Source organism: Sus scrofa, chromosome 6, assembly GCF_000003025.6.
Source record: "Sus scrofa isolate TJ Tabasco breed Duroc chromosome 6, Sscrofa11.1, whole genome shotgun sequence".
In the NCBI taxonomy this organism is placed as follows: Eukaryota; Metazoa; Chordata; class Mammalia; order Artiodactyla; family Suidae; genus Sus; species Sus scrofa.
This window is the reverse complement of record NC_010448.4, coordinates 168837990-168856839: the sequence shown is the minus strand read 5'-3', so window position 1 is coordinate 168856839 and position 18850 is coordinate 168837990. Positions and strand designations below refer to the sequence as shown.

At 43.6% G+C, this 18850-nt stretch overlaps 2 protein-coding genes across 2 annotated transcripts in view; both read left to right on the top strand.

The window, feature by feature from the left end:
- Nucleotides 1-18850, top strand: part of CCDC30 (coiled-coil domain containing 30) — a 92881-nt gene that overhangs the window by 1578 nt on the left and 72453 nt on the right. The window contains exons 2-5 of the mRNA XM_021096923.1: nt 673-793; nt 5333-5523; nt 13735-13824; nt 16114-16270. Coding sequence (XP_020952582.1) covers nt 673-793; nt 5333-5523; nt 13735-13824; nt 16114-16270 — 559 coding nt within the window. The remainder of the gene's footprint in view (nt 1-672; nt 794-5332; nt 5524-13734; nt 13825-16113; nt 16271-18850) is intronic.
- PPCS (phosphopantothenoylcysteine synthetase) overlaps nt 1-18850 on the top strand; it is a 42887-nt gene that overhangs the window by 19992 nt on the left and 4045 nt on the right. The window contains exons 5-7 of the mRNA XM_003128101.5: nt 673-793; nt 13735-13824; nt 16114-16270. The gene's annotated coding sequence lies outside the window, so the exon portion shown is untranslated. The remainder of the gene's footprint in view (nt 1-672; nt 794-13734; nt 13825-16113; nt 16271-18850) is intronic.

Sequence of the window (18850 nt, the reverse complement as noted above, 5' to 3'; positions counted from 1 at the left end):
CCTGGCTCTGGGCCGCCTGAGGACGAGGCCTGCCTCCTCTTCTCTCCAGGCTTTGCTTGACCCCGCGGGACCCTCAGCCTCCCAGCTGCTCCCTCCGCTGTGAATGGGAATAGCAGGGTCGGAGCGTCGTGGGGAAACGAAGTACTTCACATCCTTCCTTACCTTGGTGCCCGGAGCATGTAGTCAGCTTTCAGTCTCCTATTTAGCCACGTAGACGTGCCTTTTGGGAAGCTATCATATTCACAAGAAACAATTTTTAAGACCACTCAGCAGTTAACTTTAATATAATTTGCTGCTAACATTTCGGACATCTTAATCATGAGTTTTTGCACAAGAATATAAACACCAATAGTGTAGCCTTTTCTCTGTTCCCGAGTATCATGACCATGTTTCCTAAACCGGAGACAAGGAGAGTCGATTTAAAATCGGATTTGTTAATGGAAAGAAATTCTAGAGATTGTGACTGTCCCAGAAATTTGTGGCGATGTGTCAGCCTGTTTATGGGAGATGGTGCCTGACGGCAGAAGACAGATGGAAGGAAGTTTAGAGAGAGACGTGCCCTGGAGGAAAGTCGAGTTTTCTGCCTATTTCCTAGATTATAGACATTGATACTACGGGGATCTCTTAATAGACTTAATAGACTTGTAAGAAAATGCATTGTTTTCTTTTTAGGTGGAAAATTATGCAAACCGCGTCTGTAACTTACCAGAGGCAAAAGAAGCATTTTCTCATGGTTGTGAAAAGGAAAGCAGACAGCCTAGACATGAGTTTAAAGAGTTCCAACTCAAACCAGGTAGTTTTTCCTTTTGTCAAAATGTAAATTTTATTTTTTCTCTAGTTTTCATAATTAGCACGTGACATTATAGAAAATTTGGGGCATGTATAAAAGGAGAGGGAAGGAGAAAAATTAACACATACCCTCCACCTTTAGAAAAGTACTTGTAATATTTTAGGGGTACCTTTTTTTTTTTTTTTTTGACTTTTGGCCATTTCTTGGGCCGTTCCCGCAGCATATGGAGGTTCCCAGGCTAGGAGTTGAATCGGAGCTGTAGCTGCTGGCCTACGCCAGAGCCACAGCCACGCGGGATCCGAGCCGCGTCTGCAACCTACACCACAGCTCACGGCAAAGCCGGATCCTTAACCCACTGAGCAAAGGCAGAGATCGAACCTGCAACCTCATGGTTCCTAGTCGGATTCACTAACCCCTGAGCCACGGCGGAAACTCCACTTAAGGGGTACTTTCTGCTGGCCTTTTTAAGGTATGTATTCTGAAATATTCTCAAATGTGTGTGAGAGAGTGCAGAATGCGCTTTTCTTTCATGTCCGTTACAGCTCTTACCACACCGTGTCCTAATTACCTGTGTCTGTTTTTCTGGGGTCTGCAGAGATCGCACCATAGTCTTAGTGGTTTCTGGGGTCTCCAAGCACCTGCCCTAGAAAGTACTTAGCACATTAAGGGTTTAGGAACTGTTTGTGAAGTACTCCAAAACTCCAAGGCAAGATACTGTATTTGGTTTAACTCCATAAATTAGATATTATTATGATGCATGATCAGTGACTTTATTTTTACCACATATTCATCATTTTCTTTGCTCAGCATTTTCTCTTGCCTCTCAGATACTCTATTTGGGATGATTTTCCTTTTTTCATTTTAGAACTTCCTTTCACAAAGATCTGTGGATGGAAATTTTTGCTTTATTTTGAATCTCAGGTGCAGAGAAGACTGAGCTAATCACAGGATACATTTCATAGGGACTGCACTCTCGTTTCATTTTTTCCCCATTTTTGTTTTCCGTTGGATATGTTGAGTTTTCTTGTGCTGGTTTGAAAGTTTACATTCTGGAGTTCCCTGGTGGCCTCGCAGGCTAGGGATCTGGTATCGTCACTGCCGTGGCTTGGGTCACTGCTGTGGTGCAGGTTTGATCCCCGGATGGGATCTTCTGCATCCTCCGGGCACAGCCAAAAACAGAAACAGGAACAGAACCCTTGCATTCTAGTTTTGTTCATGTGGTGGTTGCACTTTAAAAGTTTTAAAATTTCTTCTGGCATCTGTTATTCCCAGCAAGAGGGTAGTTCAGGGCTCTCATCCGGTGTGCTGTACGAAACAGAACCTGCCCTGTGTTCTGCTGCTGACATAAATTAGCTCATGAAAGGCTGGTCAGTCAGAGAGCAATGTCACGATAGTAAGAAAGTTCATCTACGGTCGCCCCCAGCGTGTTAGTGATTTGGGCTCACCAGCAGGCCGTGGAGTTTATCCAGAAAGCCTGTTCATCCCACACACTTCTTCTGGGCTGTTTGGCCACACGTTTTCCCTTGGAAGTGCTTATTGCAAAGAAATTTGTAACCTTTGTGCATTTTGCCTTTCTCTCCAGCTCTGCAGGCTCAGCTCCTTCTTTAGCTCACCTGGACAGTAAACCTGATTTTTTTTTTTTAAAGGAAAATAGAATCCTATATTTGCTAAAGTATTTCCTATTTCTTTAGGAATTTGACATATCTCTTTAAATGTACCAGTAGAATTATTAGGATTGTCAGATTTTTTTTGTAGCGCTCTAATTACACAATGCCGAAAGTTTGCGTGCTGTATACCAACCCTTCTCCCTTAAGCGCTCTGAACTTCAGGGAGCAGTTTCGCTTCTTCGTTTTAGGAACACATCGGTCAACCACCTCACATCAGAAATGCGTATATAATTAAAGGATGTCTTTAGAAGGTGGAGCTACCAGGATTTGATAATGATGGATTTAACTTTGAGTGGGAAAAAAGGAGAGAAATCATTGGTGAGCTAAAGCGTTTTGGCAATTGGAATATTGGAATTCCGAAGTTCTCAGATGGGGAGTCTGGGGGAGGCCCCACTGGGGAAAACGGTAAAGAGTTTTTTGCCCTTAGACGCCGTCTGCACGTTGATGTGAATTTTAGACATCCAAGCGGGAAGGCCAAGTAGGCACCTTTGTGTATGTTTGGAATGCAGTGTGAACCAGCGATGTAAATTTGAGAGTAAAGAGAGAAAAAGAAATGGTGGGGAAACCGGGGGGGGGCGGGGGCGGGCATGAGGTTGAAAGAGAGTTTTTGTTGTTTTCATCTTCTTTGTTTGGCCCTCACCCATAACACGTGGACGTTTCAGGGCCAGGGATTGAACCTGCGCCGCAGCAGTGGCCCGAGCCACAGCAGTGGTGATGCCAGATCCTTAACCTGCTGTGCTACCAGGGAACTCCTCATCGACAGCTCCCGGCGTTTTTGGTTTAATTGTACTGGGGTGTAGTTGACTCATAGTGGGGTGTCCGTTTCAGGTGTACAGCGAAGTGAATCAGTTATACGTATAAGTACATCCATTTCAGGTGTACAGCGAAGTGAATCAGTTATACGTATAAGTACATCCGTTTCAGGTGTACAGCGAAGTGAATCAGTTATACGTATAAGTACATCCGTTTCAGGTGTACAGCGAAGTGAATCAGTTATACGTATAAGTACATCCGTTTCAGGTGTACAGCGAAGTGAATCAGTTATACGTAAAAGTACATCCGTTTCAGGTGTACAGCGAAGTGAATCAGTTATACGTATAAGTACGTCCATTCCTTTTTCCCGTATGGGTTATTACGCACTATTGAGTAGATCTTCCTCTGCTACACGGCAGGTTCTTATCCCGTCGTGTGCATTTGTTATTCCCACCCTCCCAGTTCCTCCCTCCCGCAGTGGTTTCTCCTGTGGTGACCAGGAGATTGGTTTTGGAATCTGTGACAGTTTCTGTTTTATAAGTAAATTCCTTTGTATCATTTTTATTAGATTCCACATATAAGTGATACCATATATTTGTCTCATCACTGTGGGTTTGTTTGGTTTTGTTTTTCCCTTTTTAGGGCCGCACTAGCGCATGTGGAGGTTCCAGGCTAGGGGTCGAATTGGAGCTACAGCTGCCGGCCTACACCACAGTCACAGCCACAGCCACAGCCACACCAGACCCAAGCCATGTCTGCAACCTACATCACAGTCACGGCAACGCCGGATCCTTAACCCACCGAGCAAGGCCAGGGATCGAGCCCGCAACCTCATGTTTCCTGGTCGGATTCATTAACCACTGAGCCACGACGACGGGAACTCCCCACTGTTGCTTTTGAATGCGAGATACTGTAGCCTGACTCCAAGATGATTGGTTGGGAAGAAAGCTCCAGGAGGCGATAGAGATGAAAGTCAGCCGTCAGACCGTTGTCTTTGGGAGGAGAGGGAGTGGGGTCCGGTGTCCGAGGGGAGGGGCTGGCCCAGGATCAGGGGTGATTCTTAAATCTCTCGGGAAGCGGCCGCGGCAGCCGACGGGTCTGGTAAGGGGAGCCTGCAGAGCCTCTCTTCAGCCTGCCTCTCTTCTCGCGGTGAAATTGAGCTGACGGGCAGCGCGAGGGCGGAGGCGGGGGCGTTTGCGGAAAGCGGGGAGGGTGGCAATGGTCCAGGGCTCAGAGAACGAGAGAGACGACGGGCACCGCGGGCAGCGGTGAAGGCTCTCCTGGGTTAGTGCTCAGGAGTTGGAGATGAAGCCAGTCAGCACCGGCTGTGCCGTTCTCTGTAGCCACATTCAGCTTCTGGAGCACAGTGGCGGCGGCGCAGAGCCAGCCTGCAGCAGGTTGGAGTTCTGTCCCCGCTTGTCATGGAAGGAAGGAGGGGCAGGCACGTTGTGCTTGTTTCAAGGGAGTGGTGATACTGACGACAAGAGCGTCTAAGCTGGATAAGCAAGGACGAGAGAACGGGAGGGGTAAAGAATTGAAAGGTGTTTGCAGTCAGCAGGTTAAAGTTCCCAGTTTAAAAATGGTTGAAGTAGGCAGGCATAAGGGAGAAGAGGCTGTTTGAAGTTGAGACTAGGGAGGCGCTGTGGTTATTGCTAATGACCAGGTCTAGGGAATCCCTAGGGAGTGGGTGGTTGAGGTGGGGTACAGGACTAGGGCTTTGGAAGTTAGCTGGTAAAGGAACTGAAAACCCAGGGCTAATCATCTCCCTGACTATTGAAATCACGAAGGATCTTGGCAGGATTAGTTGAGGGACTGTGGACAAGTGTTTTGGCTTTTGGGGCCTGAGCCTCATCTCTTAAAAGGGATAATCTTGGTTCCTACCTCCCTGGGTTGTTGTAAGAATTAAATAAGGCAAATTTATCTCAGAATCTCAGGTGCTTAGTACAACATCCACCTCTTAACACGCACTCAATAACAACACATTTTAAAGTTAAGCAAGAACACATTTTAAACGTAAGCAAGTAGTAGGAATATCTACTGCTTTGGAGAACCTTCTCCTACTACGTTTTAGTTATTTGCCTGCATTTCTTTTAAAAGTATTGTTTCTGTTATTTCTTCCTAGCAGGAGTGCCAGTAAAGGAGGTTGAAATGTGTCGAGAAGGCTTGTCTGACATAGCTCTGAGCAGCCCCAGTGAACAGACTGCACACTTACTCATGGAAAGAAGTACAATCTTGAGGAAACTGGAATTTGGGGATCCCAAGCAGGAGTCACAAAGAGATCTGAGCCATAGCCTCCAGAAAGAATTTCCCCAGGTATTCCAAAATCAGCTAGGTAATTGCATAGGAGGCAGAGCCGTTGTAAAACACACTTGTTCGTTTAAGCATTCGTATATTAAAGTGTCAGGAAGCTGGGTTTTTAAGTTGTTAGTGTGGGTAAGGGCTGAATTTATAACACATTGATCAGTTCCGCAAAATGGAAAGTTTAGCAGTTTAGGTTAGTTAACTGTTAAGTCTGTCTTTTCTTATGCTCTAGTCTCCAAGCAAGAACATCCGTCAAAGTTAAGAGAAGGTTAGGACATGCACATGTAGTGACTGATACAGCAAAGGGCCTCCGTGAGGCTAATCCAGAATGGGCCGAGCTACAGTAACCACACAGACTCCTAACCAAGGAAGCCAGTTTTGACAGCATTTAAGAATATGGGCGTGCGGTTTGGATGGCCTCCTCTGCCACTCATTAGCCACATATGTGTCCCTTTTTGAGCCTCCACTTCCTCACCTGCAAAGTCTGGGAGCCACGCAGCTGCTCCAGGAGATGGTCCTGAAAATGAGGTCACATAAATGTGAAGCTCTAGAAGAGCTTCTCCCGCCGTAATTAGCGTGATTGTGACTAATTCTTGAGCACTTACCACGTGCCAGGCTTCGTGGTGGCGGATGGAGAAACAAAGTGAAATCAGATAGGACCTGGACTTGCAGGGATGAAGGAGAGAAAGAAACCCGGCTGTAACTCCGTGTGGAAGGCTCTTTGGTAAAGGGAGGCACGGAAGTTAGGAAAACTCAGGGGATGAGCTGGGATGGGTGGAAAAGTCTCCAGAGGAGGTGCCATTGAGTGGTGCCTTGAAAGCTGAGTCGGTGTTAGCTGGGTGAAGAGAGGGGAGAGCCATTTCTGGCAGAGGAACAGTGTCTCGTACGTACTGGTTCCTGTGAGTCAATGCTGAGAAATGTCCCTGGAGATAGTTTCAGAAACGACATCACAGGGAGAATCTCTTTTGCGAAGCCAGGGAGTTTGGACTCAGCACCCAGCAATGTTTCTGGAGCATACTAGAAGTATAAAAATACTTTGAATGTACAAAGTTTCGTTGCAGAAGGTCTGGAGAGTCCCTGAATGATTTTACAAGGAGGGTAACATGATCTGATTTGTGTTTTAGAAAAATCACTTTGGCCACAGCAAGGGATAGATCGGATAGCGGCCAGATTGGAAGCAGGGATTTCAGGGGGTGTTAAGTAACAGTTAATTAAAGAATGACCAAAAAGCAAGGCTCGGAGTGTAAATAGGAAGTGAGTTATAAAGGAGATGGAATCGATAAAACACATTGGACATAGTGAAGGCGAAGTCCTAGGTGACCCCCAAGGCGAGCTGCCGAGTCACGGTTAAGTCATAGTTTTAGCACTAACAGAAAGAATTCCAGCAGATACCACACAGGTTTTTTGTTGTTGTAAAGTATAACTCAGAAATGTATGTCACATTCCCAGTTATATTCTGTTCAAGCCGTTTTGTAATTTACCTGAGCGTAACCAGTAGTCACTTTTTTGGTAGAAATTGACAAACTGATTCTAAAATTGATCTTTAAAAAAGAGCAAATTAAAAGATACATACTTCCTGCTTTAAGACTTAGCATAAAGCTGCAGGAATCAAGAAAGTACAGTCCTGGTGTAAAGGTGGCTATCTCAGTCAATAGGACAGGACGAAGAGCCCACAACTAGACCCATATCTATGTGGTCAATTGATTTTCAACTCAGGTCCCAAGGCGGTTTAACAGGAAAAGCATAAACTTTTCAACAAACAATGCAGGAACAATTATATAGACATATGCCGAAAACAAACACAAAACCCTCAGTTCTGTTGAGGTCCCCTTTCCTGTTGGTAAAGGAGGGATTCCCTCTAAATATTATAAGATAACCAAACACACGACACCCAGCGTTGGACACAGATGCCACAGGTGGTTTATTGGTCAGATAGGCTCACAGCCCAGGGAGGATTCTGCCTGCCACGCAGCGCCTCAAGGGGTGGTTCTCAGGAAGGCAGTGACCTCGCAGAGTGCGAGACAGATCATCGTGACAGCAGGATGACGTGCCCCTGGGTCCCATGGGAGGCTATGACTGCCTCGTTTAAAAAATTCCATGAGGAGGAGTTCCCGTCGTGGCACAGTGGTTAACGAATCCGACTGGGAACCATGAGGTTGCGGGTTCGATCTCTGGCCTTGCTCAGTGGGTTAAGGATCCGGCGTTGCTGTGAGCTGTGGTATAGGTTGCAGACGTGGCTCGGATCCCACGTGGCTGTGGCTGTGGCATAGGCCTGCGGCTACAGCTCCAATTTGACCCCTAGCCTGGGAATCTCCATATGCCACGGGAGCGGCCCAAAGAAATAGCAAAAAGACAAAAAAAAAAACAAAACAAACAAACAAAAAAATTCCATGAGGAGTTCCCAGTGTGGCTCAGTGGAAATGAATCTGACAAGCATCCGTGAGGATGCAGGTTCCATCCCTGGCCTCTCTCAGTGGGTTAAAGATCCAACATCGCCATGAGCTGTGGTGTAGGTTGCAGATGTGGCTCTGATCCTCCGTTGCGGGGGCTGTGGCGTCAGCCGGGAACCTGCATATGCCCCGGGTGCGGCCCTAAAAAGACCAAAAAAAAAAAAAAAAAAATTCCATGAGTTGGCAGGGAAATACAACCCATTAGGCTGAGGACTGGGTGGAATATAGTTGGTCTGGCTGGGTGGGGAATCTTTCCTGTTGGAGGGGGCATATCTGGCCAAGGCAGGAGAACTCGTGGTCAGGCTTTTGGTGCCCCATGAGGTACAAGGGTGTCAAGGTGGCACATGAAATTGTAGGCCTTACGATACGCTTATCCTATGCCATATACAAAAGTTAACTCAAAATGGTTCATAGATTTTGTAGGAGATAAAATTTACAGAAGAAAATCTTAGTGGTCTTGGGTTTAGCAAGATTTTTATAAGATAGGAAAAACACAAAGAATTAAAAAATTAGACTTCATAAAAATTCAGAACATTTGCTCTTCAGAAGATAAAAATGAAAGAGCATCCCACAGACTGGGAGATAATATTTTAAAACTATATATATATCCAACAAAAGCTTTGTATCTAAATTATATAAATAACTCTTATAACTCAACAATAACACATATAGCCAAATTAAAAACTGGACAAAAGACTTAAACAGAGGCTGTACCGAAAAAAATATGCAAATGGTTAATAAACCCATGAAAAGATGCTTAACTTCTTTTGGCACTAGGAAGGTGGTGTTAAGTAACAGTTAATTAAAGAATGACCAAAAATCACAAGGAAATATTACTGTAAACACACTGGAGGGGCAAAATCAAGACCCAGAGTTCCTTGGTGGCCCAGTGGGTTAAGGAGCTGGTATTGTCACTGCTGTGGCTCTGGTTACTACCGTGGTGTGGGGTCAAGCCCTGGCCTGGGAGCTTTGCATGCTGTGGGCATGGCCAAAGCAGGGGGAGGGGAAGAAAAGATTAACCATATCAAGTGTTGGTGACAATGTGAGGTACCTGGAATTCTCATACGCTACTGGTGAGAGTGTAAAATGATACCACCACTTTGGACACTAATTCAGCACTGCCTTAAAGAGTTATACATACACCTGTCATATAACCCTGCCGTTCCACTCCTGGGAACATACCAAGAGAAATGAAAGCATGCGTGCACGTAAAGACTTATCCATGTCATAGCAACCTTAATTGTAATAGCCCTTAACTAGAATCAACTCAGATGTTCATCAACAGGTATCCACAGAAGGGAATATTACTTGGGAGTGAAAATGGACAGGAGTTCCCTGGTGGCTCTGTGGGTTGAGGATTCAGAGTTGTCTCTGCTGTGGTGTGTGTTCGATCCCTGGCTTGGGAACTTCTGCATGCCGTGGGTATGGCCAAAAAAAAAAAAAAAAGAATAAATATGCAACAAAATGGATAAATATCAAATCAAAATAATTACCTGAGTGAAATAAGCCAGACCAAAAAGAATACATAGTCTAAAATTCTAATTATATGAAGTAGTAAAAATGTAAACGAACATGTAACACGGGCAGATTAGTGGCTGCGTGGGGCAGGGTTGGGCAGAGAATGAATCATCAGGAGGCGCAGGGAACCTGTGAAGTGACCAGTGCTTTCAGTGCCTTGATTCTGGAGTTGTCATCGTGGATCATACATGTGACAAAAATGGTGCACCGCAAATATGTGCAGTTTATCATATGTCACGTACACCTGAAAAACCTTCTTAAAAAATACTTTTCAAAGATCTTGTTATTATGAAATGTAACTGGTTAAAATTTCACTGCCTCCCTAGTTATATTTTCCTAGGCTGATGTTGAATTCACCTGTGCGTGAAGTTGAGGACAGAGTCGTTCCAGCCAAAGTGGGGCCGCATATGATGACCTGGAAGTCCAAGGACTTTTGCAAGGCCTGATCTGTGTTCTAATTACGTTTCACTTACATTTATTTTTATTTTGTTGATTTTCTAACTTAAGACAGCCATAAAGTAGAAAAGGATTCAGGCAGCATAAAATTGAGCGGAAAATGAGTTACTGACTCACCCCACATCCTCAGTTCCGTGCTCCTCAGCTACCACTGCCCACAGTTTTTATTCATCCTTCTGGGAAATCTCCACCCTCTCACAATACAAATTGTATTCGTCATGCACGTTGTTTTCACTTTCTGTATTCGCGTGTATAGATTCGCCTTGGGCTTTCTGACAGTTTATGTATTCTTTTAAATGGATGTATCAAAATTTAACCACTTTATTGTTGGATAGGGCAAAGGACAAAGGGATGATATTTAGTGCCAGGAATAATCAAAGTTTTTTTAAAAACTTACTTTATTGTGGACTATAACAACATATATGCAGGAAATGATAAAACTTTAAAAATACAGTTTGACAAATAGTTATAGAGCAAACACCCTGTAACCACTGCTCCTGTTGGGAATACAACACTGCCAACTCTCTGGAAGCTTCCTTTTCTGATCGCAACCCTCTTCCTCCCCATGACGGTATGCATCCCTAAGTAATAGATGCACAGTAGTTTAGTTTTGTCTATTTTTGAAGATTACATGCAAGGAATGAGCTTTGGGAATTGCTTTTTTGCAAAACATTCTGTTTGTATTATTTATTTTAATCAGCTTGTCATTGCTGTATATTATCCCACTGTGTGAATACATGGCATGAGTCTGTCCGTTCTATGTTGATATGGGTTGTTTCCAACATAATACATCTATTATGAATGTATTATAATCTATCAATTATGCTGCTGCGGATACTCATTCAATATGTGCATTCGCTCGTGTAGGGTTAATACCTAGGAGCGGATTTAGGGGGTGCAGAGTATGAAGAGCTTCAGCTTTACCCCGTAATATCAAACTGTCCTCTTCAGTAGTGGCACCAGCTCATACTGGCACCAATTGTGTATGAGACTGCCTTTGCTCTCATCACTCGTCAGACTTACATTTTGGCTGTGCTATTATTGGTGTGTAATAATATTTCAGGTTGTTTTTAGCTAGCATCTCCCTGATGGCTAATGATTTTAGGATGATTAGTTTTCATTTGGATTTTCCTTTTTTGTTAGCACTTGTTCAGGTATTTTGTCCATTTAAAATTTGAGTTGTCTGTCTTTTTCTTACCCAGTTAGTAGGAAGTCTCCATATGTTCTGATTTCAAGTCTTTTACTGATTATGCATGTCACAAATACTTTCTTCCCCACTCTGTGGCTTGTCTTCTTAATATTCTTAATAGGGGCTCTTAATGAATGGAAGTTCTTAAATTTAATGTAGTTCAGTGTATCAGTCATTTGTTTTATTGTTAGTGTTTTTCCGTCCTGTTTGAGAAGTCTTTGCCTTCTGGGATTTTGATGTTTTGGTTGCCTGGAATGTACAAATCAATTTAGGAGGAATTGACTATCTTAGAATATTGATATTATGTATGATCTTGGACTATCTCTCCATTTGTTTTTATTTTTGGAGGGCCACGCCCACAGCATGTGGAAGTTCCTGGGCCTGGGATTGAACCCGTTCCACAGCTGCAACCCAAGCTGCTGCAGTGTTAATGCCAGACCCTTAACCTGCTGTGTCACAAGCAAACTCCTCACCATCTATTTTTTAATATATATGTAATGTTTTAAAATTTTTCCTACAAAATCTTGCCCTTTTTAGTTATATTTAGTGCTAGTTACCTCATATTTGTGGATGTTTTTAATAGTAAATGCTATATATTTTTAAGAATTTAATTTTCTAATTAGCTATTGCTAGTATTAAAAATGTAATTATTTTATATATTGACTATACCTAGCAATGCTGCTAAAATTTCTTATTCATTTTCATAACTTATTTGAAGAAGTTCCCTTCATGGCTCATCAGTTAATGAACCCAACTAATATCCATGAGGACGCGGGTTAGATCCCTGGCCTTGCTCAGTGGGCTAAGGATCCAGCAACCTGTGAACTGTGGTGTAGGTCGCAGACATGGCTCGGATCCTGTTTCTGTGGCTGTGGTGTAGACTGGCAGCTACAGCTCCGATTCAACCCCCAGTCTGGGAACCTCCATGTGCCTCAGGTGTGGCCTTAAAAAGACAAAAGAAAAAAAAAAAAAAAGCCACAGAAAAACTTATTTGAGGATTTAAAATGTTTTCTAGGAGTTCCTGTCGTGACACAGCAGAAACGAATCCGACTAGGATCTGTGAGGTTGTGGGTTCGATCCCTGGCCTTACTCAGTGGGTTAAGGACCTGGCGTTGCCATGAGCTGTGGCGTAGGTCACAGATGCGACTCAGGTCTGGTGTGGCTGTGGCTGTGGTGCAGGCCAGCAGCTGTAGCTTGGATTGGACCCCTAGCCTGGGAACCTCCATATGCCAAGGGTGCGGCCCTAAAAGGACAAAAGACAAAAAAAAAAGTTTTCTACTTGTACAGTCATATCTGAGAAGAGTGATACTTTTGTTTCTTTCTTTTCAGTCTTTATTCCTTTTAATTCTTTTGCTTATCTTACTAGGCTAGGATCTGTAGTATTATCTTGAATAGCAGATATACTTGTTAATGACGTCAAGGAGAAAGTAGTCAGCGGTTCATTAGTATGGCGTTTGATGAAGGTTGTAGGGGTTTAGGGATGTTTGGGCCACGCCTGCAGCATACAGAAGTTCCCCGGTTCAGGATTGAACCTGTGCCACAGCTGTTACCAGAGCCGCAGCAGTAACAATGCCACATACTCACCCTGCTGAGCCACAAGGGAACTCCTGTGGTTTTTTTCTTTTTCTTTTTTTTTATTCTTTTTGTCTTTTGTCTTTTTAGGGCTGCTCCTGTGGCGTATGGAGGTTCCCAGGCTAAGGGATATAATCGGAGCTACAGCTGCTGGCCTACACCACAGCCACAGCAACGTTGGATCCCAGCCAGGTTTGCGACCTACACCACAGCTCATGGCAACGCCCAATCCTTAACTCACTGATCGAGACCAGGGATCGAACCTGCAACCTCATGGTTCCTAGACGGATTCGTTTCCGCTGCGCCACAACGGGAACTCCTGTTTTTCTTTTTTTAATAGCTTTTATCAGGTTAAGAAAGTTCTCTTATTTCTAGTTTGTTCAAAGCTTTTATTAGAAATTAATGTTACACTTATAAAATGTTGTTTCTGTAGCCATTGAGACGATGAAATAAGTTAGAATTTTTATCTGTTAATGTGATAATTTCATTGATTAATTTTTCTAATGTTAAACCTATCTTGCATTCCTGGAATAAATCAAGCTTGTTCATGATATATTATCCTAACTATCACTATATTCAGTTTGATAAATTTTTATTTAAGTTTTTGTAATCTGTGTTTATGTCATGTTGTCCTGTGATATTTCTTTTTGTAATTATCTTTGCCAAGTTTTAATATCAAGGACTGTCTAGCCAGTGTTAGCCAACTTTTTTTCATTATTGCCCCCATAATGAGACTTTAGATAATTCTTCCTATCACTCTCCCGTAAAATTTTAATAGTACTGATATAAAGTAATTGTATTTATATACTGCAGGCATCTGCACTTTGTACTTAAAAGGGTAGGATTTCCCCCCCAGGAATGATCATAGGTACTCTCTTGTGGACAGTATTGTCTTGTTGAGATTACATTACATGGTCTGGCTTCATAAAATGGACTGGACTGTGCTCCCTCTTTTTCAACTTTTTTAAAATTTAAATGACTTTTTTTTTTCACGAAGTTGCTTGATATAATTTTCATCTGTTTCTTGGTATTATTTAGGAGAAATTTGAACAAATCTACCAGCCTCTGCAAAGGGAACATCAGAGACATCAAGAACCTGCACATCAGTCTAGAAAAAATTTGAGCGAGGTGGGAAAAAAAAATTACAGTTTTTTAATTTAATAGTAGTAGCTAATTACAAGCTCACTTTTACTGTGGAAGTATGTTGTTTGAATATTTTAAAATGTATAAATCCATGCTGTAAAAATATCAGTGGTACTTAAAAGTATTATAAACATAGTACAAATATTTGGGGAGAAGAAAAAATTAATCACCTATTTAACACAAGAGCTGATTTTTACTGAATGTATCAAAATTTAAACCATCAATGTATGTCATGAACTTTGAAAAATCACTTTGGACAGCACATACTTTTCAAGTATATTTGGAGCTTCTTTTGGGGGGAGTCTTTTAGAATGTATGGCACATTTTAAAAAGTTTAATTAATTCTCTTTGAGGAATTTATTTTTTGATCTGTGGAAATGTTATTAAGAGCTAGATCCAGTGAATAAAATCTTTACAGAGAATTTAACAATGGGAGGTAACCCCAAATAAGTATATATGGATGGAACTATATATCAATCATGGTGTTATTTTCAATAGCAAAAATTGGAAACTACCAAAGTGTTGAAATGATTATATAAATCATGCTGTGTCCACTGGAACATTCTATAGCCTTTAGAAATTATTGTTATAAAATCTGGGGAGTTCCCGTCGTGGCGCAGTGGTTAACGAATCCGACTAGGAACCATGAGGTTGCGGGTTCGGTCCCTGCCCTTGCTCAGTGGGTTAACGATCCGGCGTTGCCGTGAGCTGTGGTGTAGGTTGCAGACGCGGCTCGGATCCCGCGTTGCTGTGGCTCTGGCGTAGGCCAGGGGCTACAGCTCCGATTCAACCCCCAGCCTGGGAACCTCCATATGCCGTGGGAGCGGCCCAAGAAATAGTAACAACAACAACAACAAAAAAGACAAAAGACAAAAAAAAAAAAAAAAAAAAAAAGAAATTATTGTTATAAAATCTGGACAGCAGTGTAGAAGAATGTTCCTGGTATAATGTTAAAGGAGAAGCCCGGAGAGAAACTTGTACGTGTATTGGGATTATAGCTGTGTAAAAAAATGTGTGTAAGTGAAAAATACTTCAAGGAAATGTATCGGTAAGCTGAAACTGTCTTTGTTATGTAGATAATGTTTTTTTGTTATTTTTTAGAAAAAGTTGTATAATGATTATATTCGTATAAAATTAATACGTATTTTGGGGATCAAAAGAAAATATAATTGAGATTGAATTTCTCAGCTTTTATTTATTTATTTATTTATTTATTTATTTTTTTTTGTCTTTTGTCTTTGTTGTTGTTGTTGCTATTTCTTGGGCCGCTCCCGCGGCATATGGAGGTTCCCAGGCTAGGGGTTGAATCGGAGCTGTAGCCACCGGCCTACGCCAGAGCCACAGCAACGCAGGATCCAAGCCTCGTCTGCAACCTACACCACAGCTCACGGCAATGCCGGATCCTTAACCCACTGAGCAAGGGCAGGGACCGAACCCGCAACCTCATGGTTCCTAGTCGGATTCGTTAACCACTGCGCCACGACGGGAACTCCTTCTCAGCTTTTAAAACGCCTTGACAATGATTATGGAAAAGGAACTCTGAACATGACTTGAACCTTAATTGTGTGTGTACCTTGAAATTAAATGAAATTCCTTATATACGGGCATTTTATAAACTGTATGTAATTACCATATGAATGAGGACTATTAGCTCTCTTTCTTGCCAGATGATCATTTTCATGATTAAATTTCTATTTTTTTTTTTTTTGGTCTTTTTAGGGCCACTTCCACAGCATATGGAGGTTCCCAGGCTGGGGGTCCAATTGGAGCTACAGCCGCTGGCCTACGCCAGAGCCACAGCAACGCCGGATCCGAGCCGCATCTGCGACCTACGCCACATCTCACGGCAACGCCGGATCCTTAACCCACTCAGCAAGGCCAGGGATCGAACCGCAACCTCTTGGTTCCCAGTCAGATTCGTTAACCACTGTGCCACCACGGGAACTCCCGGATCCTTAACCCCCTGAGCAAGGCCAGGGATCAAAGCTGCGTCTCATGGATGCTCATCAGATTCGTTTCCGCTGAGCCACGATGAGAGCGCCTAAATTTCTATTCTTTAAAATGATATAACCATAATCTCTTTGAACCTTGTGAAATTACATGTTTATAGGTTAAAAACAATCAACCACCACCAATTTTATGTGGTTTCACCTAATAAATGAAAGGCACACAAGCGACATGTCCTGTTTGCCGCTCTTCATTGGCTTCCAGACGTTTATAGGAATCAGCGCAGTGGCCTAAGAGTCCATTTGCTTTTTGTTGGGCTTATTTCAGATGCACGATGAAGACCCAGGAAAAGATAAAACGTCGCAAAACTGCGTGGAGAGAGATTTGGAGCACGCCGCAAGGAGCCTGGGGACGGCCCGTGAGGAGATCTGCAGGCTGGCCGCCCAGGAACCGCAAGGCCAGGGGGAAGAGCAGCGCAAATTAGGTAAACGCGAGGCCGCGGTGCCCACCGAGGCCCGCCTCTGACCGGGTTTGAAGTGTGATAATCCTACTCGGGGTGGAACTGAGCACCCTGAGAAAAACAAACCTCTTAAGAAAAATGCGTAGAAGTCTGACCTGCCGCCTCATTTTCTATGGTGTCTAAAAATTTGTATTGGAAGTGTAACATGACACACCCACCCAGAAGTGCAAAACTCCTCCGTGCACACCACCCCATGCAGGGAATGCCTAGCGCCCCGGAAGCCCCATTTCTTTCTTTCTTTTTTTTTTTTTTTTTTTTGGCTTTTGCTATTTCTTGGGCCACTCCCTCGGCATATGGAGGTTCCCAGGCTAGGGGTCGAATCGGAGCTGTAGCCACCGACCTACACCAGAGCCACAGCAACGCAGGATCCGAGCCTCGTCTGCAACCTACACCACAGCTCATGGCAACGCCGGATCGTTAACCCACTGAGCAAGGCCAGGGACCGAACCCACAACCTCATGGTTCCTCGTCGGATTCGTTTACCACTGCGCCACGACGGGAACTCCCGGAAGCCCCATTTCTTCTCTCTGTGTGTACCCACTGTCTCCTCCCCAAAGCAGTGAGTATCCTAACTTTTGAGGCTATTTCTTAGTTTTGACCACAGAGAACATGCATTCTTTCGTTTGTTTCGTTTGTTTCACGTAATAGCGGTTTGTTCGTTCTTGCTTTTTGTACTCTTGCATTTCACTGAATAAACATATCCGGTGTGTTCTGTTTGCCCGTGCGACTGTCGATAGACATTTATGCTGTTTCCAGTTGTGGGCTGTTCTGCGTTGTGTTGCTGTGAATATTCTCGTTCTCATCTATACATAAGTACGGTGGAAAATTGGACTAATGGGTACACAACTGGCTGTGTGTGTCAAAATTCATCAAACTACACACTTAAAAGGATGAATTTTACTGTCTGCAAATTTTACCTTGATAAACCCAATTAGAAAAAAAAGGAATTTTGGCCATGTGAGTCTGATGAGAAGCAGTCTGCTGCTAGCGATACAGAAGGAGAAGGGAAAAAGCAGGGCACCCGTTCCCTTTCGCTACCCCTGGATGCAGCAGAACTCAGTCACGCACCCCGGGCAGCAGGGCGTGGTCCATCTGGTGGGTCCCATACTGCTTACTGAAAACTGTCTACTTGGTGAATATACCCCTGGGGACTGCTGGGAAGCTGAGTTAGCAAGTCCTTTTAAAATGGCGTATGTGGAGTTCCCGTTGTGGGGCAGCGGAAACAAATCTGAATAGAGTCCATGAGGATGCAGGTTTGATCCCTGGTCTTGCTTAGTGGGTTGGGGATCCAGCATTGCCTTGAGCTGTGGTGTAGGTTGCAGGTGCAGCTCGGATCCCGCCATTGCTGTGGCTGTGGTGTAGGCCGGCAGCTGCAGCTCTGATTCAGCCCCTAGCCTGGGAACTCCATATGCCACAGGTGTGGCCCTAAAAAGCAAAACAGAAAAAAAAAAAAAAAAAGAAAGAAAAAAGAAAATAGCACCCGCAGTGTCAGTGTGTGCCTTATGTGTTCCTTCTTGAACCATCCTGGCGCTGGAGAGCCACTGCTAATCCCGTTGCGCCACAGTGGGGACTCCAGGCTTATAGCTTAAAAGAGTTTTTACCTTTTAGAGATACATAGTGAAATATTTACAGATGTGTGATATGATGTCTGGAAGATGTTTCAGAATTATACAGGCCCCTACCTCACACCTACTCAAAAACTAACTTAAAATGGACCACAGAGCTGACACACGTAAGAGTTAGAACTGTAATATGCTTAGGAGACCCCATAGGAGTAAATCCTGACGAACTGCGGTTAGGCGCTCGTGCGCGAACTGTTACACCAAAAGCAAGCGTGGTAGGAGAAAACCTAGTAAGGTGTACCTGATCAAAATTTAAAATTTCCGTACTTCAAAAGATGCCAGCAAGAAACTGGAAAGGCAAACCCCAGGCTGAGAAAATATTTGCAAATCATACGTTCGATATGGGACTCATATCCAGAATAGAAGTCTTATATATTCGATGATATTATTTTAAAAAGACAGCCCAATTTAAAATGAACAAAATATTTGAGTAGAAATTTCTTTAGAGAAGGTATGTGAACGGCCAGTAGGCGTATGGAAAGATCTCGACATCCCTGGTCATTCGGAGAGTGCAGGTGAGACTGCGGTGACATCCCACTTCACACCTGCTAGTGTGGGTGTAATAAAAACGGCCGCGACAAGTGCTGATAAGAATGTGGAGAAATTGGAACATTGCCGACTGGAGTGTAAAATGACGAGGACACTGGAAGACAATTCGGCGGCTCCTCAGGGTGCTCGCTGTAACGTGATCACGTGACCGAGCCATTCTGCTCCTAAGTGACCCGAGCAAAATGAAAATGCATGTCCGCTAAAACTCGTATGTGAATGTTCAGAGCGCTGATGTTGGCAGGAGCCAAAGCATAGCAACAATTCAAATGCCCATCATTTGGCAAATGGATAAACACAGCGCGGTACATCCATCCTGCCCAGAAAAGAGTTAACATGGAAGCCCTGACCCTGCTGTCCTTGGAAAGTCCTGCTT